At 41.1% G+C, this 27,314-nt stretch overlaps 1 protein-coding gene across 1 annotated transcript in view; it reads right to left on the reverse strand.

Moving 5' to 3' along the window:
• LOC149801572 (uncharacterized) overlaps nt 1-27,314 on the reverse strand; it is a 69,459-nt gene that overhangs the window by 7,318 nt on the left and 34,827 nt on the right. The window contains exons 2-3 of the mRNA XM_089955799.1: nt 9,099-9,310; nt 2,868-3,073 (exon numbers count right to left, since the gene is read on the reverse strand). Of these exons, the coding sequence (XP_089811925.1) occupies nt 2,868-3,073; nt 9,099-9,310 (418 nt within the window). The remainder of the gene's footprint in view (nt 1-2,867; nt 3,074-9,098; nt 9,311-27,314) is intronic.

Here is a 27,314-nt window from a genome sequence, read left to right on the forward strand (position 1 = left end):
CTTTTGCACACTGAGAAACAGTCACAACTTTGCTTTGTGTATTTTCACAAAAAGAAGCACAAATATATTTTTCATAAGACCTATTTTTTGCTGATGGTAATGGGATATAGGTGGAAGCATCCAGAATTACATTAAATGTTCATGTGTCAGTGTGGTTATGTAAGCACATTTACTCATCTTCTGCTAAATACTAATTGTTATTGTGAAATTTAATACTTGTATAGTTTAACCAGTCTATTCAATTATGATTATTGAATACTCAGCACTTCAATCATCAACACGAAATTTTTTAGATCAAAATTATTGATCACTATGAACTTTTACAATGGTGGCCAATGACTAAGAAAAGAGAAGTAAGCACCATGAACACTTATCAGGTTAATTCTAATTTATTGTAAATGTGTTAAAAATGGTGAATGGGGTAAACCCATTGAATTAGTTTGATCGAGGGAGATGACTTTGAACTCAACTGGCTTATGCCTGAATACAACCATACCAAGCGTACAGGAGATAAAGAGTGGTGGTGGTGGTGGGGGAAATAGGCTACTTCTGTCACCTGAGGGTCTCCACTCTACTTCTAATACATGAGGGAAGTTTGACTACCTTAGCAAGTCTCAAGAAAGAGTAACCCTGGAGGGAGGTGTTTAGGGTGTAAAGGATTGACCAGTTGCAGAGCATATATCAGATCCCATCCAAACTGTGGGGCCTAGGTGGATTAGTCACCTTTGTCACGAAAAGAGACACTGGCATGTCCTGTTACCTTAATGTATGCATGTCAGTTTTTCTCCCGAGATTTGGGGAATAGAACTACTGGGTTTCCTCCATCTGTGGTCAGATTAATACACTATTTGCATTTGTGTTGTCTTTTCAGAATTAATATTTGTATTGGACATACCAAGGTCTACCATTAATAAGTAGAATGCACTTTCATTGTCTGCCATGAGGACATGGATTCCAAGTTAGTCTTATGGATAATTTTCCTAATCATAACCTAGACTTATAGATCATTGAATCGTACACAATTTCGCTTATTCTTCTCAAACGCTGAGTGTAAATTAAGTTTAGTTAATTATGTTTAGGAATTCCACATTTGAGAAAGACTTTAACAAAATTTTTGACAAACTGTATCCTAACGAGATGAGCAATTGTTCATAGGTCAATCCACAAATTACTTACTTTGAATTAAAGTGGTTTTCGCACAGCCGTACATGTACCACTGTTTTATGCCTGCACAGCAGGTTGTTTAATTACTCCCCCAGGCTTATGTGCTCAAGGAGCACTGTTTAATTGAAACCATCAGGCAGTGGGACTAAGAGTAGTCCCTAACTGTCTGAATGGAGGGCTTTATAGAAGAGTAGGAATATACTCACCACACACTCAATTTTTTAGTCAGTATCTACCGAGCAGCCTAATGTGTGTATGAGTGGGAATAGACCCATCACACACTCCTACTTATGTAGGTAGCGCACAGTGCATGCACTGCACGCTGATTGAATTTGATGTCCTGCCGAGGCAAGGAAAGAGAGGGTGGAAAGGTTAGGTCCAAGTTCACAGGTCGGTACTCCTAGACTCCATGGTATTTGGTCTAAATTTGTCGCCTTACAGAATTGGAATAAAAACTGTGCTGTTTTGTTGTTGGTTTCTTTTTAGAGTTAAGACGAAGAGAGGTACCTAGGGTGACAGCTTTATTGAGATAGATTGCCACCTTGTGCGGCTGGTCATGATGGTCTTTGGACTTTTAGACCACCTTGTATGTTGGATTAAATTTGGGGTCATATGAGCTGGGTGTTTTCTTTTTTGATTGCAGCCTTGTGTTGCCGGGCCTGATGGTCTCTGGTGTTTAGACCACCTTATAAGTGCTAATTTAGGGTCTTACTTTCCTAGTGATGGTAATTAGATTGCCACAAATCTGCAAATTGCACAATTTCTAATAATAAGAGCATGCTCGATTTAAAAACAATGATTACGATTAGTGACAGATGAATGATGAAAGAGCAACATGCTATGATGCTAAACAGATATACAATGCAGGCGTTTATTTCTATAGTTGCATAATTTCAGGATGATTACTTTTCAGCAAACTCGTGGGTTTTGGGAGAGGGGGTTCCACTATCGTCTTACAGCTCGGATGAAGTCTTAGACCCTGGTCTGGATTTCGATAGATTTTAATCTTGCGGTATAACTTTCTTTCGTAAAAAGTGAATCAAATATAAAAGTAATCAATGTGTATAAATCGCCAGGGTAAAAAAAAACGTGTCTTTTTAACAGGTATGTGGCGTTTATCACTACTGTTTGAAACAGGGTAGATTCAAATTTCGCACTTTCAGATAATTTCTTGTCTTGCCTGTGTAAACACGGTTGTGTGTGTGTGTGTGTGTGTGTGTGTATATATATATATATATATATATATATATATATATATATGCCGATGGCGGTGACATCGCCACATCAATGTTACAGTTTTGTGCTCAAATTTGATGCAGGTCAGATACAAAGATTATTAATCAGTACACGAACGCAGGTGAGATGCAAGGTTCCACAGATTACATGTTAAGTTCCCGTCCTTCATCGCATAACAAATTACCGGTTATAAAACCTACCATACTCATTTAACTTTAATTTCCTGAGTTCACATTTTCAGTCTGATTAAAATCAGATCTCCGTTATCCTTCGTGATGATCTGACGACGCGATCGCTTAAGGGTCATGTTCTTTTGACCTTTGAATTAGCCAATGGAAATACAGCTTTCAAAAATCTGAAAGTGAATCAAACCGTTCGGTACACATTCATGCTCCTTATCCTCACTGTACAGTGAAGACCTGATTTTAATCAGACTGTTCACATTTTTAAAGCCTGATTTCCGGTACCTGGCATGTCCTGTTGTCGTAAAGAAGACTTTTAATAGCACCTTTATCTACGACTGCCTGTCCACTATCATGGGGCGGTATCCATTGATAAAATACATTGCACGTGAACGTCAAGTTAAGCGACAGATTGCACTCCTTTCCTTCTGATGTGTTGTATTGTCCACCATGTGGGAATTCGACGTAAAATCCGTCACCTCCATCTCTATCTGAAATGTATGGGAAAGAAACCCATTAAAACCAGAGTGTAATCGACGATTACGCAAAAAACCTTTCCAAACTTCTAGTACTCTCTAGTATCCAGTGTGAATTAATTATCATGCAGGAAATACATTCTGCCAAAAATGATTTTGTTGGCTTCTTTCCTGCATAAAGATTTGTTTGTTGCATCGTTTAACAAATTTAATATTATAGTCTTTGATCGAGTCTATATAACTAGTATTGTGATAACACGCCATTTTGAATGACTCTATGGTCATAAACTAAGTAAAAGAAAAGCAAACGCAACAAGGTTTGTAAAACTTAAGAAACAGTTTCATTATCAAAGTTACAAATTAAAAATTTGAAAGGAACCTTCAGTAACATGAATTAAATCGAAAATAATCCTAAAAAATGATATTCAATTCCAAAAGAATCGAATGTTTCAAATGAATTTCATATCCTCGAATGTACTGGTCTGCCAACAGTCCTGAAGTAACAAAATGACATTATCCATAACTTCTTTGAATCAATTCACAGTAATTCAGAAACACTATTTTAGTCCAATAGGTACTCTGTAATTCCATATAATAATCCAAAAAGGAATTCACAGTATCGTGAATTAAATCTCAAATAGTCCAAAAGTTATATCACCAAAATTATAATTAAATTCTAGTGGAATTCAAAAAAATAACTTCAATTCTGAACGTGTTGATGTGCCTGTATAAGCCTGTGACATGGATATGTACCAAAAGTCTTTCGATAAATCACAGTCGTATAATACAAGATGTCCGTATCTGAATTCACTATAATTCCAAGTTAATGTTCCAGTCCAAGAATATTACAGATGAGCACTTTTGATAAAAATCACACCTCCTTTCATAAAGAAAAGCAAAGATTTATGCAATAAATACTCTTTGTTGTTGTAGGGTTTAACGCCATTTTTCAGCACACGGCCAGTATTAATGGTGGAGCAAGAACCAGGGAAATCCCCGGAAAGAACCACCGACCCTCGAGAAGCTACCGGCAAGCTTTCGCACATACCCACATTGGCCGAATCCAAGACTCGAACCTACGCAGACAGAGGTGAGATGGCAATCACAAACTCGTCTCGTCGGCATCCGTCCGTTTTCGAGAGACGATGGTGTAGCTTCCGGTTGGGTGTCCTATCTGATAGGACACTCGTCTAATTGCTATATTATTCATTTGCACGTCACATAGTTAGCTCACCTAGCTGTTAGGCCAGTGGAGGCTATGATATAGCCCTGCGTTCACTATGCATTGTGAATCCTGTGTACGTTCTTCAATAATTTCTTGTTATCTTTCTTTAGTCCAAATTTCTGATCCGAATGTAATCAAACTTGCAAGTTGGGTTTATATTATCAGTTCGATAATGAGCAAGATATATATATTGACATTATTTGTCTTGCAGCCTATTACACGACACAACAAATACGCCATTATGAAATACATGTTCGCGGAAGCTGCATCAAATGTGAATTAAGATATACATATTGAGAAATGCTAGCTTTATAGCTAAACACAATTTTCTGTTTAAGGTAGTAAATCATTTTTTTTTCTCTTCAGATCTGGTAAAATAATGTTCCCTGACTCGGAAATCGCACAAAATTTTTCATACAAACGGACGATAAATGGATGAAAACTGCTCACAATGTGACCCAAGCTTTGGATCCTCACTGAGATAAGAAAGTCAAAGACGTTACGCAATGAAAATTTGCCGTTCTCTTCAAAATTCACCCTTTTTTGAAGTCAAAACTCCGGACCAAATAGCCCGAATTGTCATATACTGACTTCTCTGTTCAGTCACGTGTATGCACAGACACACACACACACCGTAAATGGTTCCATTCATAGGTTTATTACTTTCTGTGTTTGCTGGGGAGGGATGGGGTCTCTGCCAAAACTTACCATTATAAGTTATCCACTGAATTCATTACCAAAACGTAATGTGGAACCAAACAGCGACCAGCATATTCTCCAAATAACCGAAACGATGCTTATTTTTATAAACTCAACCACCACCCCATTTTCCCGTTAGACTCAGGGGAAAGCTGACAGCTGTTATAATGTGCATGGTATACCTCACTCATCATACTACTGCTTCATTTGCAATACATCTTTAATCTTCTAATATGACAGGATTCAGTTTGTAAGATATAGTTGATGGCACTAGTTATGCTGATGAGCTCGATATTGCAAACCAACTGAACCTCGTTTTTACTAATATCTCCCAAACCCTGGACAGGTCTAATCTTATAGGGCCTAATTTAGACAAACTTACTAAATTCGTGAATAAAAGGATACCCGATCATGTTAGATTCAACATTCCCTTAATAACAATAAATGACACTTTTGATATTTTCAATAAATTTGACACAAACAAAACAGCTGGTCTAGATGGAATTCACATAAAAACTCTGAAAATGCCGGCTTTATCAGTCCTAGAGTAGTTGAAAGAAATAATTAACTGTAGTACCACTTCCTGTAAATTCCCTAAGTCATTGAAGTTAGCAAAAGTATCTACAATTTATAAGGGAAATTAAAAGAATGACCCATTCAACTTTCGACCCATATCTGTTCTATCTGTACTTTCAAAAATGATTGAAAAACGTGCCAGCAATCACATTTTCAGATATCTTGACAAGTACCAACTCCTCCATAGATCACAATCAGGGTTTCGACAAAATCATTCATGTCAAGCTGCACTGACAACACGTATAGGCCAATGGCTAATAGCAGTAGAATCAGGCGAACTTACTGGCGCAATCTTCATTGATTTAAAAAAAAAACAACATTTGTTTGGTTGACCATTCGGTGCTCATTAAAAAACTTTCAGCTTACAAGTTTTCTCAACTAAGTTGCCTGGTTCATGTTGAATCTCACTAACAGACACCATGATGTTTGCACGTGTAAATATACATCCGAACCAAGTCATATCTTAAGTTGTGTTCCTCAAGGATCTATATTAGGGGCTCTTCTTTTTCTACTATTTACCAATGACTTAGCCTTGTATCCAGCGCACTCTAACACAGATCTTTTCGATGACGATTCTACACTGCATTTATGTGGTAAATCTCTAGACTATATTAAAAATAAACTTCAAATCGACCTCAACAATATATCAGTTTGGTGTCATCAAAACAAAATGCACATCGATGTCTCTAAAACGAAATGTATGACAATCGGAACAAGGCAGCGTTCATTTACTAACATGGATTTACTTCTAACCCAAAATGGCTTAAACGTATCTATTGTCAAAAATCAAAAACTTCTTGGTATCTAAATAGATCAACACCTCAGCTGGAATGCACATATCGAGCACACATGTGCAATGGTGGTCAAAAGAAGAACTCGGTTAAAATTGCTTTCGAAATTTCTACACCTACCCCCACGACTTGAACTTTTTGTTTTCACGTCTGCAATGGCTACCTATACAAAACCGTATTCTTTATTTTAAAGGAATCATGACATATAAGTCTTTAAACGGTCTTTCTCCAGATTATATCTCTCACCTGATTGAACTAAGATCATCGAATACTGGGCGTAATCGACGACAAACAACGATCTCCAGATTCCGTGGTCGAAAACCAATCATTACAAAAGCTCATTTACTGTATCAGCACCTACTGTATGGAATTCCTTACCAATGAGGACACGTCATTCAACTTCTCTTGCTTCTTTTTAAAAAAAAAATCATTAAAGAAACTCTTTCTTGAGCAGCTGGAATGACATATGAGAACCTCTGAATAGAAAACTTTATCATTATATCCATAAATGATATGTCCAGATCTTATTCGATAATATATATATATATATATATATATATATATATATATATATATATATATATATATATATATATATATATATATATATATATATATATATATATAATACGTACGAATTATATGTATACTGAAATGTGTGTACCTATGTATTGAATATTCTTCATATGTGTATATGTTTCCCATTATGGTTACACATAGTCATTAATGTTAAATATGTATGAATAAGTGTGCGAGATACCTGAGTATGTGCATGGTCTTGTATTTGTGTGTGGGTTTTTTTTAACATAGCCAAAGAACAAAAACTGAAGACCACATGGCAGACGAGTCAGTCATGATCGAATATGTTATCCTCGTTAAAGAAAGTTTATTATTATTATTATTATAAGATAGCACTTTGCTGAATATATCTGCCGAATTAAGTAAAATATCCCCCTGATCGCCATGATACCTTTCAACTGCTACTTATCTATACATGATAGGGGAAAAATGATAATGCAACAGGGCATACTGCTTGGACATGCGCATATGATGCTTAGTACGCACTACTATGATTAAGAAAACAATGCTATGGATTGCAAACTTGAAACGATATTTCTTCAAAATAAACTTTAACAACTGAAAGGTTTTGTTAACAAACACGTGTTTCAAAAGTAAAAGATAGTAGTAAAAAAATTTACAATTAGAATTATCAGTAAATCAACCTAGCTTATTTTTGTGTAATGTACGTTGGAACCAGTTGTCACCAACTTCTAAGTTTTCCTAGGGTTTCAACATTCATTCATACCTTAAGCAAATAAAGAACACAAATACCTTAATAAACAGCCTTTTAAGCAGAGATGTGAAAGTATATCATTAATTGGAACTGGTAGTTCCTGCATCACTGACAGCCAAATACATGCACACAAATTTTCAACGCTTAGGCAGCCGAGTAAAGGCGTTGATAGATGTATGCCTTAAAGCCTGACAGAAGGCATAGCATTGACCTAGCCCAATAACATAATGGAACTAGAGTATGACTTAGTGAATTTTACGTTTGTTAGAGGATTGATATTGCCTCGACGCTATTATTTACAAAATGGCATGCTAAATATATTTTTAAACGTGTACAATCTTGGCGGCGACGGCTGCCCATAGAGATTACATTATTACTGGAAGTGGGTTCTGCTCATGGCAAACTATTTTACATGTAGCATTATGCTCCACCCAGTCACATCATCCTGACACCAGGCCGATCAGTCCTAACATTAACCTCTTAATGCTGAGCGCCAGGCGAGGCAGCAACTAGTACCATTTTTATAAGTCTTTGGTATGACTCGACCGGGGTTCGAACCCGCGACCTCCCGCATCTGAGGCAGTCGCTCTAACCACTTATGCAATCTGATTAAAATCAGACTGACCACTTAGGTCACCGGAGCGGTATAAAAGCATAGGAACAAAGAGAATGTCAAATACGGAAATTCCTTTAAATACCAAGTCAACATTCTCCTACCTATATCGAACTCTTTCGACCGCTCCGGCATCTTCGTTAGCCAAGGTTCCTTCTATATGTAGATAGGGTTATAAGGGAACATTGGCTAGCGAAGATGCCGTTCTGGTGGCCTAGTGGTTAGAGTCAGCTTCGGATGCGGGATGTCATTGGTTCAAACCCCGACCTGTCATATCAAAGACTTTCAAAAATGGTACTAACAGCTGACTCACTTGGTGCTCAGGATCAATAGTTTGGTGTTAGGACTGGTCGGCCTGGTGTCAGGATAATGTGACTGGGTGGGACATCATGTTTCATGATGCCCCAGTGCTATGTAGACATCACAATAAGTTGTCACACTGCAGACATCGTAGCGATATTACTGAATTTTAAAAAAAAGAAGCTACTTTCAAAATCTCTCTCTCTCTCTCTCTCTCACACACACACACACACACACACACACACACACATTAACTCTTTCGAGCTCAGTACTTAAATCTTTGCTGGAGCATCATTACAACAATATGATTGCCTTCATATGTATTCTCGACTTGGGCTCAGTTTATTTTTTGGGGGTGGGTGGGTGGAGGTACACATGTATTATTATTCCCCCAAAAGAATAATAACGATGGAGGAAATAACAACATTATGTTAGTCGAGACTACTCCAAGACTCGTCCATTACAACATGATGGAGGACATAACAGGACTTTTTTAAATCCGCTAGTTTAGAGGGGGACGCGCAGAAAGAGAATTTCCTTACCTTTAAATGGATTTTGACTCTTATTATATCCTGCAAGCATATATTCGGCGGTTGTCATGCTACCATTGCTATTTAGGAGGCAAGCATTTGCGTCATTTCCCATGCACTTCATAGGATGGCAAAAGGAAATGAAAAATGCACAATCCTTTACTTGAGTTAAGTTTCCTAGACAGCCAGTGCCTTCTGTGGGCGCCCACTCAAATGTCCAATTACTGAAATCATAAGCAAGTCAAAGCTTAATAGACATGATCTGAATAGTACTACAAATAGCACAAGACTTCGCTATACCATTTTCGGTGAAGTAATTGTGATGTTATGCACCTCATTTTCTAACCTTAGTATATTGCAAAGTATCTTCGCCCTAGCCAAGGTTCCGATATGATAATCCTATCTACAGCGTTATCACATCGGAACCGTGGCTAGCTAAGATGATTGCAACGTGTTATAGCGATCATCAACTTTTAGATCTAAAAATCTCGTCTACAGTAGCAAACAATGTTACTTTATGTTACTCAGCAGTTTGAGAATAAACTTAGCTGTATTTGTGAAACTTCGATAATTTAAACATTGAATAGAAATAAATGAACAAAAAAAATTGTTTTGATCCAGTTTTGGGGTTTAACGCAATTGCTCAGCGCAAGATTGGCTATACATGGCAACCAGTATATGTGGAGTAAGAACCCGGAACACCTTGATAAGAAGTACCAACCCATGCGAAGCTGATGGCAAGCTTTATCGTATTTCCACATTGGCCAAGCCGGAGACTCAAAACCACGCGGACATAAGTGAGACAGCATCGATCGGTAAACGCGAGCGCTTGAGCCTACTCGGCCACCCCCACCCCCTGCAAACAATTAGAAACAAGGCTAATTTTAAATCCTTGATTCCTTTATTCGAAAGTACAACCCATTAATTCCATCTCTTAATTTAAATATATGGTTTGAACCAAGTTGATTATTCAGAAATGTATACTGGCCTGACACACATACCTATATTATGCAGATTTTGTTTTTGTTGTCATAGTTACAGATTAGACAGCTTCCCTGTCTTTGAAAAGTTTCAACCATGTGAATAATATTGTTTTCACTACAAAGCGTTATGCAAATGTGTGTGTATGTGCGTGCGTGTGTGTGTGTGTGTGTGTGTGACTTGGATTTTTAACGTAGGTTTAAAAAAATATTCAGTCATATCGCTGTTGTTTTTTCGTCAGGTGTTTTCAATAGCTTACTTACATTAAGGAACTACAATATCAAATACGTAAATAGCCTGACTATCAATCTTTACTTTCAGAAATTGCTATTCCAATGTAGCAATTAATTTGTACTTTTCAATCAAAGCCCAATGTTTCATACATTTTTAATATGGCAGAGTTGGGGTAATGTTGGTTTACGCGACACAATGCGGATTTTACCCCTGAACACCTTTTTTTTCATAGCAATTCTGAGGCAGTTCCGACGGCCCCTAACACAGCTGATTTTGCAACCGTGGGAGAACCAACAGCTAAAAAAGCTGAAATGGCTACGAGGAATGAAAATGTCACCAAGGTCTGGTTTAGCTTGACCGCATTGAGTTAATCAAGCTCGGTTTGGGTCCATTACAACAATTCATCTGTAGTCACCAGGTACTGGTGGGGTACCGGCGAGATCGCAGCATCTATCGCAGTTGTACGTGCATGAAAGTGAGCCAGTCAATGAACGACTGCAGTTTATGTTATGTACGTGCGATATGATCGGTTGTTAAGTCAAGTAAAATGTATTCCGAGGGTTTCTGATAAACGATCAGTAGCAAAGATACTTCAGACACTCATAGCCGGTAAATATCATTTAATTAAAATGCTGTCCGCAACGAATACATCTCTTAAAAATCCGGAACCTTGCTGGGTTAATACGTTGCCATAATAACTGCTGAACACTGTATCATGCAAGTATGTTGCAAGCGTATGAAATGACAGCGGTGACGTGGCTCCAGAAGTAAGAAACGACAACAAACGATTTTTTGCAGTCACCGAAGGGATTATACCAGGCATTTATACAATGCTAATTTCAACAACACGACCTTTCCAGTAAAAACAACAGCAGCACTACAAATTGCATCATTACTAATGGGCTTTCTTTACAACGTTACTGTGTGATTGACTCCAAAATAGTACTGTGAATATATCTGCAAAGCTACTCGAATATATTACTGGGAGGAATCGCGCACAATGATGATAACTGAAGGTTCATGAAGTTCTTCTCTTGGACGCGTCGCGTGTCCAATGTTGTAATTATGATTTTAAAACATTCGCTCTTCTACACCATCTACAACGGATGGAGTAGGAGGGAGGTACAGGTCTGCGCGGTTGACAGTCCATCATGTTGCAAATTGTATAGGCTCAGTAATGTCCAAGCCATCCTTGTGAAACATCATAGACGGGCCAGCAGATCTGCCATATTTATCCTTGTATCATGCCAGTCCGAGAATAATCGTGGCAATACAAACGTTGCTCTAAAATGGTTAAATTTTTCTTCCAGCGATTAAATAAAGAGCGCATCTGAAAAACGTCATGATACCGTTGTCGACAAATCCAATCTAGTACCAAGGGCGCAATTATTATTGTTTGCTTCTATTAGTCCTCCATCAATGTTCTGAAATAAACGTGTCCTGAAAAGGTTTTAAAAAAACTCTTGTTTTGTCAATCTTCGTTGTGAATCTTATGTCTTGTTCACTATCACTGACAAGGTCGACACAAATTCGTTTTTGCAAATTTTCCATTTTCTTACCGAACATGGTATTATTCATGAGTTTAAAGAAATCTTTCTCAAACTCGTCTGTGGCGACTGTACGTAGATACGTGTTCACTTTTATATACTGCACGATCAAAGCAAGCTGATTTAACTGAAGCACATGGAGTATTTAGGATACATACATACCTGCTCAAGGATAATACTGCTGGCTTCTCACATGTAAAACATAATTAAGCTTGGGGCATTGATTTAAAACCAGTTTTATTAATTCTGTGTAGGGGCGACCAAACTCATCAATGATTTGGCACTGATATGGAGACATCAGCGACATGGATACAGTTGTTGCTTCTGATGCTAGTAAATATTCGTTGTGAAGGTGATGAAACTCATCCGAGTACTCCAGGTCAACTTCATAAAAGTGCTCGATGTCGCTCTGATAATGGTAGACACATCTCTTGTTGTATATTCATAGTTAAGGGATCAATATTCTGATCCCTCAGTCCATCGCCCCCAAAAGCATGGGATGCATCACTGCCTATCCATAGAGTTTGAGTCACAGTACATAATGTAACTGAACGGGGGTGGGGGGGGGGGGGCTGGATTGTATCCGTACACAAGCGAACTGATCGCTCTGGCGTACTGGTGGCTTGCCATAGAAATCCCACCACGGATTCCTCTTTCACCTAACAGATGTTGGTCGATGTCAGTGAATAATTCCAACATTGGTTTTATACAATAATGCGTCCCTAGCCATTCATGGTGACGAAAAATAGAACGTTGAGTCAAGCTTGTGCTCACATATGACTGTAACACGAAATGTATCGAAGACATCTCCCATTAACAACACACAGGCGCGCAAATGCAGAGCGTGATAATCGCCATGATTTTACAACTAAACGCGGACCTGACTTTGTTTGCGTTCGTGAATCCGTTGGTGGAAATTTCTTCTCGAGATAACGACGAATGAAATGCCTCGATCAGTGGCAACTTGGTCCAGTCGTTCATGCATTCGTAGGGATAGTATAGATTCCTTTACGAATCATCAAGGTATCAACAGCATTATCCTATCGACGAGTAAAACGATCATTACCATTCGTTGCAAGGTTGATCAAGAGTTTGTCCAGGCTGGAATTATATAATCATAATAGATCGATGAACTGAAGTTGACCGAGCGTAAACATCATTTACTTATCCTTAATGTTGGAAATAGTGATTATTGCTGCATTTGATGCAGCTGCGACCCGCTGCATAATAAGGTCACCCTCATTCCCAAGCAGGTGATGAAGCACACCAGAGATTCTTACTTTGTATAGTAAATTCACAACAGTAGGTTGCATGCGCTGTGTGCGGCTCTTCTGTACGCACTAGTGATAATGCCAGTGATCGCCAGCACTGGTATCAGTGACAAAGGGACCATCATAGATTCAACAATGTCTTGCCTTGAAAACCTCACGCGTGCCATCCTTGGTCATAATCATGTCCGCGAGTGAGAAGGGCTGTTGTCGAATCCTTGTCATAGTAACGTCACGAAAGTTAAGAAACACATCAACTTAGTCATGAACACGGTGCAAAATTGGTGACTCGGGTGCTCCGTCACATCTGATTACAGTGCAGAAATCCCGCATGGGACTTGTTCAGCAACTTGCGTTGTCTTCGAGTGAACATCGCCATTTCAGAATCCGAAATCCAAAACGCCCATTATGCCAATACTATTTTTCATAATACTAGAATATAAATACTTTACGCTCTTTCTCTTTTCATTGTATGTGTGCTAATTTCACAACATATCAGTTTACGGTATTAAGTAGAAAAGATAGCTGCCGGATACTCCATATATATATATATATATATATATATATATATATATATATATATATATATATATATATATATATATATATATATATATGAATGCATATATATGCATGCATGTGAACACTTCAAACTACTTGATAAGTCTTCCTCCCTTTGCTCAAAATGTGTTAAAACTAAATAAACACATGCAAAAGTCAATATTTTATTATAGTATTCAACTGCTGAGCATAATGTTAGTTGGTTGGCATGTATCAGCAAAAACGAGTGGGGGGGGGGGGGCCTTCTGCATGATATGTCGCTAGAGTGAAACCGAAGTATTTACCATCAATTTTACCATCAATCCCACCCATGTACTTAAGCATCTGCAACTGTTGGGTGGGTAATACAAAGCAAAAGCCAATCACCACTTGACATTTCCTTTGAAAATCTTTCATCCTACACTCAACTATCGAAATTTGCACTTTCATTTTAATTTTATATACCATTTGAGGGTGTTTTATTTTTTTTTTTATGCACAAGATTGTGTCGTGCTTTATCGTATGTTAGGTGTAAAACTTTGGCTTTGGAATGTCTTTAAAGTATTGGAGCTTTCCAAACGCCAATATTTTTTCTTTCTTTTCGTCTGCGTTTTATGTCGTGAAGATTTAAGTACAGTGAGCTGGAACAGTACTGTATTTTAATTTCTCCGCTGTCAATGTTTGTTCTATTTGTATGTTTTTCTCTTGGTATAAAACGGTGATGTATTTTAGTTTCTCGTCTAACAATGTTGTTCTGTCTGCCTGTGTATACTTCAGCAGAAAATAATGTTGTATTTTAATTTTACAGTTAGAGATGTTAGTAGTGAAGGGGGACACTTTACGTATAATGGGAATTAGCATTAAAAACACCCTTGGGACACTTTACGTATAATGGAAATTTAACATGGAGAAAAATCGTGGGACACTTTACGTACAAGGGGAATTAACATGGAGAAAAATCGTGGGACACTTTACGTACAAGGGGAATTAACATGGGAATAAATCGTGGGATACTATACGTACAAGGGAAATTTAACATGGGATTTTTTTTTAAAAAGTTTTTTTAAAATTTAAATTTAAATTTAAATTTAAAAAAGGGGTAGGCAATTCAAAGACTATCTCTTTTCGAGAAATATGGCTGGCCCTGAAAAGGGCCTTTGGGTTTTATGTTAATGTATTCATTAACATAAATGGCACCGCATTGGTCTTCTTCTTGTCCTTAGGCTGCGTCTTACTGTTGGTCCGTACATCAGCACTCTTTTCAGGCATCCTTGTCTTTCGACGTAGATCCTACGTATCCACAGGCTGGTGTTTGTCCTGTGGACAACGGTCCACTTCGATCGGACATACATGAGCAAGTCTGTCCGAAACATCATGGAAGACACAAGGGTGGATGACTCAACTGTAGTCCACATCTTGAAGCGACGAGAACAGGTGAATCAATGCATTGAACCGCGCTTATTTATAGGCGGAGGAAGGATTGAAACGGATTGAGTTCATTTACCAATCCGAACACGCGTTACAGAATTCAGTCAGCTCGCATCCAATCCGAAGAGAGCAGTCTGTGACGTCACGTAGTCAATATAGATTCGCTAGCGCTTGTGTGCAGTCAATCTATGCGACAGTGATTCAACATGACGGAAACTCAGAAAACGATCCAGTGGGGTGCACCAGCAGGGGAGACTGCCCAAGGGAACCCGGACTTACTTTCAGAAGAGGTGAATTGGGATTTTGTGGATTTTCTCTCCTCGCAAGAATTTGTTCCGGAACCTTCGTTACTTTCTTCATTACCGCAAGTGGAGAATTTTAGACAGAGACAGAAAGAAGAATTGGAGAAATTTATACAACGACAAAAGGAAGCGGAACAGGCTTTTCTCCTACAGCAACAGCAACAAGAAGAAGAGGTAAGAAAAAAACAACAGCAACAACAGCAAGAAGAAGTAGCAGCAAAGAAACAAGAGGGTGAAAATCAAACGGTCACGGTACTGTTGGACATTTTAGCGGAGTTAAGAAGTTTGAAACAAATGTATCAGACTTCTTTATCACGACCGAAGAGAATACGACCTTCCCGAGCCAAACATGTCAACCCTGTGACTAAGCCTACCGTACCACCCTTAGTGATTTCAACCCAATCATCATCATCATCAACATTACGCAGTCCAGAAGTAGGCCTTGGCCGTGGCAAAGGCTTAAGGCAGTTAAAATTGATTGCTTAAACTCACCCCTACACCATGAAGAAAAAAGGCCCTTTTCAGCGCCACCCACATTTCTCGAAAAGAAATACAATTTCAATTTGCCAATAACTCAAAAAAAAAAAAAAACTCACCCATGTTACCCTTTTAGTACGTGTCTGTGTATGAGTGCGTGAGTGTAGCTTCTTATTTTAAAATCACAACTCAAAGACACTTACCTTATATCATTCATTTATTCTTTTCTCCATTTTTTTACAATCCAATTCACAATTTATAACACAACACTTTAATAAAGAAAAGTTCATTAATTTCTTCTTTTCTCCTTGTTTAGTCTCTCTGTTTTTTGAATTTCTTCACCGTCACACTCTTTTCCTCTTCTTCCTCCTCGCTTTCTTCCCTTCTTCTTTTTTTCTCCTGTTTCTTTTTCTTCACCTGTCTTCTTTCTTCCTCAGAAGAATCCCTCTCTTCCTCTGAAGAATCCCTCTCTTCTTCTGAAGAATTCCTCTTTTCTTCTGACTCCTCTTGTTTCTTTTTTGGGCAATCTGGAGACCAATGTCCTTTTTCTTGACAATAATAACAGGTATCTTCACTTTTGTCTCTTTTAGTCCCTGTTTTTGTTCTTTTTTGACGGTCTGGACACTCTGAAGACCAATGCCCTTTCTTCTGACAGATATAGCAAGTATCTTGACTTTTATCTCTAAAGGAAGGAGAGTAGTCCGTAGGCTGGTCTGAAGAGAATTTTCTAATGACCCCTCGCAAAGCTCTGACGAAACGTTCCATCTGGTCAGTCTCTTCCATCGTTGTGCTCGGCTTGAGAGTGAAATGAATAGTGAAAGGACAAGACACACACCCTTTTATATACGCTGGTCTGCCAGGACTATAAAGTAGTTTATGGTGTTTGAACTTGAGTCATTTGACTTTTTGCTTTCAAGATGAAACGATCCCATTCATTCGAGAAGAAAGAAGAAGAAAGTAAGAGGCAGAAACGTGATCTATCGCCTCGTACCAGGGCTGAAATCTTGGCACAAATTCATGCCAGTGATTTTGAAGAGGACATGAGTGAACCAGAATCCAAACCCTCTAAACCAAGTTCACCACCCTTTGTCAACCCTGAAAAGTACTATTCCATTCGAGAGACGGAAAAGCGCTCCTCTAGAAAATTTAGAACCACGGCTTACAAATACACGGTGAAGTTTAAAGATTTCAAGTCCGAAGTACCGTTAGAGAAAGCAGAAGTGTTCATCACTGAGGTGTGGGATTCTTTGCTCACTGCACTCAAGCGACAATGTCAACCCAAAGAAGACGATCGTTTGAGACTTTCCATACAACACGACGGTTTGAAATCCCCTGTTTGGATCGAGTTTAGCACCCCTGCAGAATTAACTGCTTCCAAAGTCATGGACAAGATTCAACACGTACAACAATCTAATGATCAGTTTGACATCACCGATGGTAAAGCCACACTGGACATGACCCACGTCTCTCCTCCTCAAGGGACTGGACGCAAAAAGATGTTATTGGTGGACGACCTTCGCAACACCAAAAAGAGTCTCGTCCGAATTAACAACTCTCATGACCAGATGTGTTTAGCCCGTGCCATCGTGGTGGGACGAACCTATGCCGACAAGAACGACACGGTAGAATGGAAAAGAACCTGGAACACTATTCAACGTTCCCATCTAGCCAAACAACGAAACGAAGCAGAACTCCTGTTACAACAAGCCGGACTGTCCAAAGACACACCCTGTGGCATTCCTGAGATGCAAAAATTGCAAGATACCCTAGCTCCACGCTACACCTTGAAAGTGCACCCTCAAGAAGTACGCGGACCTCTGTTGTTTCGAGGCCAAGACTTTAAGGACGGAAAATACATTCATCTTTATCATCACGATGAACATTTCGATACCATTACCAGTATCACCGGATTCCTGAAATACGGTTATTACTGTGAGAAATGTGACCATGGTTATAACAATCGAGAGCAACACAAGCATTGTGGATCGAAATGCACAGGATGTTTGGCCTCTTCACCCTGTCTGAGCGAAGAACCAGTGCCTTGTTCCACTTGTCTGCGCACGTTTGTCAGCCCTACCTGTTACCAACAACATCTGAAAACGCAAGGTTCACAGAAGAAATGCGCTTGTCAACTGCTGAGATTGTGCTCTACGTGTGAACAAGTCATACGTACCAATAATACCAAGGCACACGTATGTCGAGGAAAGAAAAAATGTCACATTTGTCACCACATCGTGGACTTGGAACACCAATGTTACGTGCAAAAATACCAACCCCCACCAGAGAAAGAGGACGGTCACAAGAAGAAAGGCAATTTCATCTTTTTCGATTTCGAATGCATGCAAGAAACTGGCATTCACATTCCTAATTTCTGCGTGGCTCATCGAGCGTGCGAGAAGTGCATTCAAGAACCTATCTTCAGTCATTGCCCTCACTGCAGCAAGATACCCGGAGGGCGTGAAAAAATCTTTCGGGGACCGAACACGTTAGCCGATTTTGCCCAATGGGCCTTAGACCCCGTCGACAAGACGTGGAGCCAAGAGGACATCGAACGTTACGGAGATTGTCATCGTCATGCCACGGTGATGGCTCACAATTTCTCCGGATACGATGGACAGTTTCTTCTCAGATATTATACGGAACAAGGCACCGAACGTCCTAAAGTGACTTTGAACGGAGCCAAAATCATTTTCATGCAAGTGGGACAAGTGCAGTTTAAAGATTCGATGAGCTATTTGGCCATGCCTTTGAGTCGAATGCCTAAAACGTTTGGAATGACAGAAATGGCTAAAGGGTACTTTCCACACTTTTTCAATACGGAAGCCAATCAACACGCCGTTCTACCCCATTTACCTGAGGCTCACTATTACGACCCCGACAACATGCGTACCGAACAACGAAAAGCTTTCTACGCTTGGTACCAGGCTCACGCCTCGGACCCTTTCGACTTTCAGGAAGAAATGCTAAAGTATTGTCGTTCCGACGTGGACATTTTACGGCGTTGCTGTGGAAAATTTCGAGAACTGTTCATGGAACACGGAGGGGTCGATCCTTTGAAAGAAGCTTGCACCATTGCCAAAGCGTGTTCCTTAGTGTATCGACAACGATTCATGCCTGAAAAGACCGTGGCTGTCATCAGTCCTCAAACGACCCACTTTGTCAAACGTCAATACTCAGTCAAAGCCCTACGTTGGTTACATTACTTGTGCGACAAGGAAGACAAGTGGATTCAGCATGCCCGCAACGGAGGGGGCGAAAAGACCATCGGAACGTATTCGGTCGATGGCTGGGACTTAGAAAACCCCAAGATCGTGTACGAGTTTAACGGTTGCTTATTTCACGGATGTCCCGTCTGTTACCCTGACCGTGGCACTAAAAATCAGTTTTTGCAACGAACCATGGAAGACTTGTACCAGGACACTTGTCAGCGGCGCCTAAAGTTGGAACAGCAAGGATACCAAGTGGTGGAAATGTGGGAACACGAGTACGATCACCGTATGAAAACCGATCCCGAGTTTAAACGCCTCGTGGAAAGTTACCAGTTCGTGGACCCGCTGAACCCGAGGGATAGTTTGTACGGAGGAAGGACCAATGCCACCTGTTTGCTGTACCAAGCCGACGAAGAGAAAGGAGAAGAAATCAAATACTTGGACGTGTGTTCGCTGTATCCCTACGTGTGCAAATATTGTCGTTTTCCCGTAGGGCACCCACAATTGCTGACGGAACACATCGACCTGAAAAACATTCGACAATACGAAGGCTTGATCAAGTGCAAAGTTTTGCCTCCCACGAACCTCTACCATCCCGTCTTACCTCACCATTGTCAAGGCAAACTGATGTTTCCCTTGTGCCGTACTTGTGCCGAAACGTGCAACCAAGATCAGCTTTGTCAGCACACCCAGGAAGAACGGGCCTTGACGGGAACCTGGGTCAGCGTAGAATTGTTCAAAGCTCTGGACATGGGATACCAACTGTTAGAAGTGTACGAAATTTGCCACTTTCCCAAGACACAACAATACCACAAGGGTGACCCTACTCAGAAAGGCATTTTCGCAGACTACGTGGATGCCTTTTTGAAACTGAAGCAAGAAGCCAGCGGCTATCCTTCCTGGTGTCACACTCCCGAAGACCAAATACAATTCAAAGAGAAATACCGGGAACAAGAAGGCATCACTTTAGACCACATCGAGAAAAACGAAGGCAGGCGATCGTTTGCCAAAGTGATGTTAAATTGCTTGTGGGGTAAAATGGCACAACGACCGTGTTTACCCAAGACGGAATATTTGACAGAACCTTCCCGCTACTTCCAGATGATTCACGACAAAACCAAATACATGAAACACGTGGACGTCGTTCGAGAGAATTTAATCTTGGTCAATTACGAAGAAGATCTGGACTTTGTACAAGACGACCCTTTTGGAAATGTCATCATTGCGGCTTACGTGACAGCCCATGCTCGCTTAAAATTGTACGAAGCTTTAGAACTGTTAGGGGAACGCGTCCTGTACTTTGACACGGACAGTTGCATTTACATCCATCACCCGATTCAACATCACCCTAACATCGAAGGAGACCGTTTAGGAGCCTGGACAGACGAACATCCCGACGACAAGATTCTAAGTTTCGTCAGTGGCGGTCCCAAAAATTACGGCTACGAATACCGTGACAAACAAGGAGAAGTGCACACGACGTGCAAAGTGAAAGGACTGACTCTGAATTATCGTACCAGTCGAGTGGTCAACTTTGGGGTATTGAAAGAAGCCTTGCAATCGGGAGAGGATGGAAACTTTAAAGTGACCACCTACCAACCGAACAAAATTGTACGTTTACCCACTCACCACATCGTCAGTCGGCCCTTGGAAAAAGTCTATCAAATTGTATACCAGAAGCGAGTTCGACTTCCCAATCATTTCACCTTACCGTACGGTCACGTCGGTATTGGTCTGTATATAAAAAAGGAACCCTAGGCAAGATCGATAGTTCATTGTGACTACCAAGACCGAGCAAACAAGATGAATACTTTGAAAGAGACATCGTTCCAGTTTGGGGATTGTAAAAAAGTTGTATCTTCCTCTAGTGTGACTAATATTGGATGGATAAGACCCATGCATTGCGACGGAAAATGTCCGGAAGGAAACTGCGATTGTCCATGTGGTTACCATTGTAATTGCGTAACGGAGTTTGCAGACGAGTGCGATTGTGAGCCTTGCGATGGGACCGATGCTGTACCTTGTGACCTGAGCGATGCCGTAAAGCATCATGGGAACTTTAGTGCCCCTACCCCTGTCATGGAAAGTGATGCTGTGCGTGTCAAACCTGTGGGATGCGAAAGCGATGCTGCTCGTCCTCTTGGACATTTTACTGGGTTTCGTTTTAAAGGGGAATGTCGACCTTCACGTTTACCTCCCTACGGATGTCATCCAGCCCTGAGCAAACTCCTACCCATTTCACTCAACCCTCATCGAAACGAACCTGTGAAAAACGAATATTCGTTTCCTGTGCGTTCGTCGGAATACTGCGACTTTGAAAATCGTCTTCAATCGTTCAAAGGAAAATGGCCAAAGTATCTGGGAGGACCGACCCCCGAAGAATTAGCCAGAGCCGGATTTTTCTACTTGGGCGAAGGAGATAAAGTCAAGTGCTTCAGTTGCGGTGTGTCACTTCACCACTGGGAACCGCAAGATTCGGCCTACGTAGAACATGCTCGATGGTCACCGAATTGTCATTACTTACCTTTAGTGGGACCGAGACATTGAAGTAACTTCTTACCATAATCATCTGTTCATGGATACTTTACAAGAGAACATTTGTGCTTTGCCTGTGGAGTTGAGAGAACGCATTTACCGAGAGCTGGTCAAAATACAAGTGAAACGTAAAGAACAATTGCATCCGATACGTCACCGGTGTTTGAACCACTGGTACCTGAAGGCTATACAAGGACTGATTCAATTGAAAGTGTTCCATTGGACAGACATTGATCAACGACCTCCTGGTTATAAAAAGGAATGGTTTGGTATTGACGATTCTATCTACTACATTGTAAACGTATTGCATCGAATTCCAGAGGAAGAGTTAACGAATTACCAACATCTTTCACACAATGTCAACTTGGTGAAAGAGGAAACTTCTGAACGAATTGTAATGTGTAGATTAGTGACTCAACGATTTAAATTCGACACTGAAGTGAAACCATGTTTGTGCAAAGAGTACATTTCTTGTGTCAGACCAAAGAGGATTTAGTTGACCTATTCATGGATACTTTACAAGAGAACATTCGTGCTTTGCCTGTGGAGTTGAGAGAACGCATTTACCGAGAGCTGGTGAAAATACAAGTCAAACGTAAAGAACAATTGCATCCGATACGTCACCAGATCTTTAACCACTGGTACTTGAATGGTATAAGAGAACTGATTCGTCAGAAATTCTTTCAATGGTCAGACATTGTTCAAAACTTTGAGGTCGCTAATGATCGACATGTTCATGATTATGGTTACTTCGAGATTCACCTACAGCAATACATTGAGGAAGACAAGTTAAAGGATTACCAACATATTTTACGTGGAATCTACTTAGAGGAAGAGGAAACACCTAAACGAACTCTGACGTTTCGGTTACAGTATGCAAGATTTAGATTCCCTACTGGAGAACGAAAATCTCTGGCTAGAAAGTACGTCTATTGCATCCGAAAAAAAGAGAATATAAAAACAGGCTGCCATGCCACGGTTTATGTCACATGTCATCCAACAGATTCCGTGGAAGGAACTCAATGACCATATTCAAACCGTGGATCATTACCATCAATTATTACAAGAACTGTATCCATTCAATTTTGGACGACAAGTGGTGTGTGTCTTAGTGACTTGTTTTCTGGGATTTCGTTTACCAGCCGATTCTTTGTGGACTCTTTACGATCAGTACTTACCACCTCCATGGCCTTAAATGGTCACGAAAAACTCCTTTTGTTCAAAGCCTTGCGTTTTCATCCGGATACTTCTCGACCTCAACAGGAAAAAAAGATTCGTCAACTTTTAGCGACCCAAGACGTGTATGACGATGTGTGTGTAGCTTGTGACTTACACCCTCATTGGACAGATGTTCGTGATTGGAAAAAGGGGGGTTTTGAGGCTTGGACCCAAGAAGTGGCCCAGTATGCACAAGAGTTGTTCAAGGAAAAAAGTTACTTTTCAACCTGTGTTAGTGACGGTGCCAGAAGAACCCGTCACCGAGAACAACCACTCGCTTCAGGACAGGACTGTCATGGACATTCCTGAAAGGTCATTCCGGGAGGACACTTGTGTGACAATACCTCATGTAGAGACTGTAAGAACATTACACACTGTCCCTAGGACATCTTGGTTACCCAAAACATGTTGTACAGACACTTGTTTATATTTCACTTTGATCGCTTTGCTGTGTTTTATATTCCTGTACATCACTATTTGGGCTGTATGTATTTTTGTCTTTCGTGTTCATATTTGAAAAAAAACATTCAATAAACCTGTTCTGAAAAAGTATATAAACTCTTGTCTTGTTTGTTTTTTCGTGTCACAAGTGACATTTCTCATACCATGGCTACCTCTGCTGTCTCTGCTCCCTCTTCCTCTACTGTCAAAGTCATCGACGAACACTTAGATCGTGCCAGTTGGGAGGCTTTGTATCTTCGCCATCCCTTTAACATGCTCATTGCTGGACCTAGCGGTTCGGGCAAAACCGAATTCGTCAAACGTTTGATCGAACATAAACATCATTTGATCGATCGGCCCCCTCAACGGATCGTGTGGTGTTACAAAGAGTGGCAATCGGTGTACAGCCTCTTGCGAGAAAGTCAAGGCGATTCCATCGTGTTTGTGGAAGGCATTCCTAAAGAAGACGATGGCATCGTCTCTGACTCCCGTCTAACCCATTTGGTCATTTTCGACGACATGTTAGGAGAAGACGAAGAAGAAATTAAACTGTGGTTTACGCGCAAAGGGCATCACCGTAATGCCAGTGTCGTTTACATCACCCAAAATTTGTTTCAACAAAGTAAAGCCCATCGCACCATCAGTCTCAATGCGCATTACGTGGTCTTGTTTAAAAGCCCTCGAGATAAATCGCAAGTGCAAGTTTTAGCCAAACAGTTAGGAACGCCTTGGCTGACTCAGGCGTACGACGATGCCACTCAAACGCCACACGCCTATTTACTCGTCGATTTGAAACCTACGACCCCCGAGGATTTGCGATTTCGTACCCACTTGTTTCACCACTGGTGCCAAGACGGAGGGCCTGTCCTGTACACGTCTCCGTCCTCGACTTCATTTCACTCCCCATGAAAAAATCTATAAAAACCTCAGACCCTTTTTCGTCTGTCTCACACAGTGTGAACATGACGTCCCTTCAGTCGCATCTTCCCGTCAAATTGATTCGTGCCTTGTATGGCATCAGTCGAGAAAAAGATCCACAAACACGAGCCCGTGTCTTAGAAGCTAGTCTCAAAGAAGTCTTACGATGGTTCACGGTGACGGCACGTCAATTACTCCAAGGAATCATTCAGATTCCTCATCAAACCCAGCGCTTTTTCGATCGAAACAAAGTCGCTTTGGTCCAACTGGCCGATCCCCGCATCGACACTCAAACCAAAAAACAAATCATTTTGAAACCTGGAGGGAGCGGTACTCTAGGAGGGGTCATCATTCGCTCACTCTTAAGATGGGATCCTAATGCCCCCAAAGTTATCCCCAAGACAAAAGTCCAACGAATCCCCAAGAAGAAAAAGAAAAAGACCAGGTCCCCAAGAAGAATAACTTCTCCAGTGGCAGGACCCTCCTCTTACCAGACACCACCACCATCACCCCGGAAAAAGAAAAAGAAAAGAAGCCCCCAGAAAAAGAAACAGAGAAAAAGTCCCCAGAAAAAGAAAAGTCCACAGAAAACTAGTCGCAAGAGAGGCACTTCGGCCAGGACGCAACCTTACACTCGCAAGCCACGACCTGCCACAGCGTCTCCGGCAGCCTCACGTTTGTCCACTTCTCCGTTGATGTCACCAGGAACTGAAGAGTACTTGGAGACGTTGATCACACCAAGAACTTCTCCGTTGATGACCCCCAAAAGAACTTCCCCAGTGGCAGGACCCTCCAATTTAGCGGCAGTGGCTGCTGCTCACAAAGTACCTTCTCCCAAAATCAAAGTCCATGAAAGATCGGGCATGTTACAAAGTTTACTGGATTTGTCCAAGCAAGAACTGGCTCGATTTAGTCCGTTACGTACCCCTGCACGACGTGTCATGCCTGTCCTCAAACTGATAAAACGTAAAGACAATCAGTGGCGACGCGTTCCAGTATAAAAAAGGCCTGTGACCGAGTAGGGTATCAGTGTTTTTAGGTGCTCCTAAAGACTCAAAGATGTCACCCTCCAGAAAACCCCAAGGAAAGAAAAGGAAAGGACTACCACCACGTTTAGCCAAACATGGGGACCTGTTATCTGTCCTGTCCAAAGCTTCTCCACCCCTACGAAAAAAACTCATTCAAACGGCCTCCAAAGAGGTCATCGATACCGTGTGCGAATGTTGTTTGAACGTTTTGAAAGGCACGATCCCTTTGTCCAAACACCAGAAACAATGCTTAGGCAAACATCGTCACGTTCTTCGCAAAATGGTTCAAAAGAAAATTCCCATTCGTCAGAAAAAGAAGATGTTGGTCCAACGTGGAGGCATTTTACCTCTCTTGTTAGGCCCCATACTGAAAGGAGTCTTGGGAACCATGTTGGGAGGACTGATGGGAGCAAGATAAAAAGGCCTTCGGAAGTCCCAAGATCTCAGAATTCACCCCTGACAACCCCATGGAAGGACGAAAACTAGCTTTAGTGCCTTACAAACGATGGATGGAATACCATCGGTGGCAAGAACAACGCACCCCGCATTTACCTCCCAATCCCAATTTGAGCGAGATGTCCCAGTTACAACACGAATTGCAATCCTTGCTGGATCGCCAAGATTTGTCCGAAACAGAAAAATCGCAAAAGTACGGTCAACTCTTACAAAGACTGCAACTCTTTCACCTGAAAGCTTTAGACGAAACAGCTCTACCCACTCTGAAAGATTTTAAGACCTTGATGAAAAGTCCAGCACCATCACCAGTACCACCAGTACCCGTGACCAAGACAGAAAAAGGAAAAGAAGAAGAAGAAGGGTTTCAAACTCCACCAGAAAAAGTACGCAAGTTAACAACACCACCTACCTCCAGAATTGGATGGATTAAAAAGATGATGGCCACCCCTTCTTCCTCACAAGAGAAAAAGAAAGTGAAGACAGAAGTGAAGACAGAAGTGAAACAAGAGCCGATATCCCCTGCTCAGACATCCTCCTCCTCTTCGACACCTATTGCTGGCCGCACACGCAAAGCCTTGCAATCCAAGAAAATACCCCAAGAGAAAAAGAGTAGCCTCTTCCAAGAGTGGGTGCCTTATTAAGACACCAATCCACACAAAAAATGGAAAAAGTCTTAGCTAGCATTTACTACGATCCCTCCCATCCTGCAGGTTACGCAGGAGTTCAAAAATTGTATCGTGCTGCCAAAACGCGACTGAAAAGTCTCCGTTTACCTCAAGTGCAACGATGGTTACAAGAACAAGCTACCTACACTTTACACAAACCCATTCGACGCAAGTTTGCCAGAAGTCGCACCCGAGTGGAAGGCATCGATCATCAATGGCAAGCCGATTTAGCCGATGTCTCTCATTTGGCCAGCTACAATCGTGGCTACAAATATTTGTTTTGTGTCATCGACGTCTTTTCCAAATTTGCCTGGGTCGTGCCTTTGACTTCCAAATCGAGCAGCGAGTTAGTGCGAGCCCTGCAACGGGTGTTGAAACAAAGCGGTCGTCACCCTCTTCGATGGCAAACGGACAAAGGCACCGAATTTCTGAACCAAGCTTTCCAAAAAGAATTAAAGAAACGTGACATTCATTTTTTTACCACCGAGAATCCCGAAACCAAAGCCAGCATCGTGGAGCGTTTTCAACGCACTTTGAAAGAACGCATGTGGAAATATTTTACGCATCACCACACTCTGAAGTACATCGACATCTTACCGCACCTGGTGCAAGCGTACAACCAATCTTACCATCGAAGCATCGGACGTGCCCCGCAAGACGTGACTCCCGACAACGAAGTGCTGGTGTTCGAGCGCCTGTTCGGTACGTCCCCGACGAGGGCTGTCCCCAAGAAAAGTGGAGAGTTGACCGTAGGAGATTGGGTGCGCATTGGCAAAACCAAACGCACTTTCGACAAAGGTTACTTACCTAACTGGACGACCGAATTGTTTCGCGTCACTGGACGAGTGCATGGCCGTCATCCTGCCGTCTATAAATTGGAAGACATGAACGGAGAAGTACTCAAAGGAACGTTTTATTTGCCCGAGTTACAACGTGTCACTAAAAAAGAAGACGACGTGTACGACATCGAAAGCATTCTCG

This window comes from Sinohyriopsis cumingii, chromosome 4 (genome assembly GCF_028554795.1).
Source record: "Sinohyriopsis cumingii isolate HCF-2022 chromosome 4, ASM2855479v2, whole genome shotgun sequence".
Lineage (NCBI taxonomy): Eukaryota > Metazoa > Mollusca > Bivalvia > Unionida > Unionidae > Sinohyriopsis > Sinohyriopsis cumingii.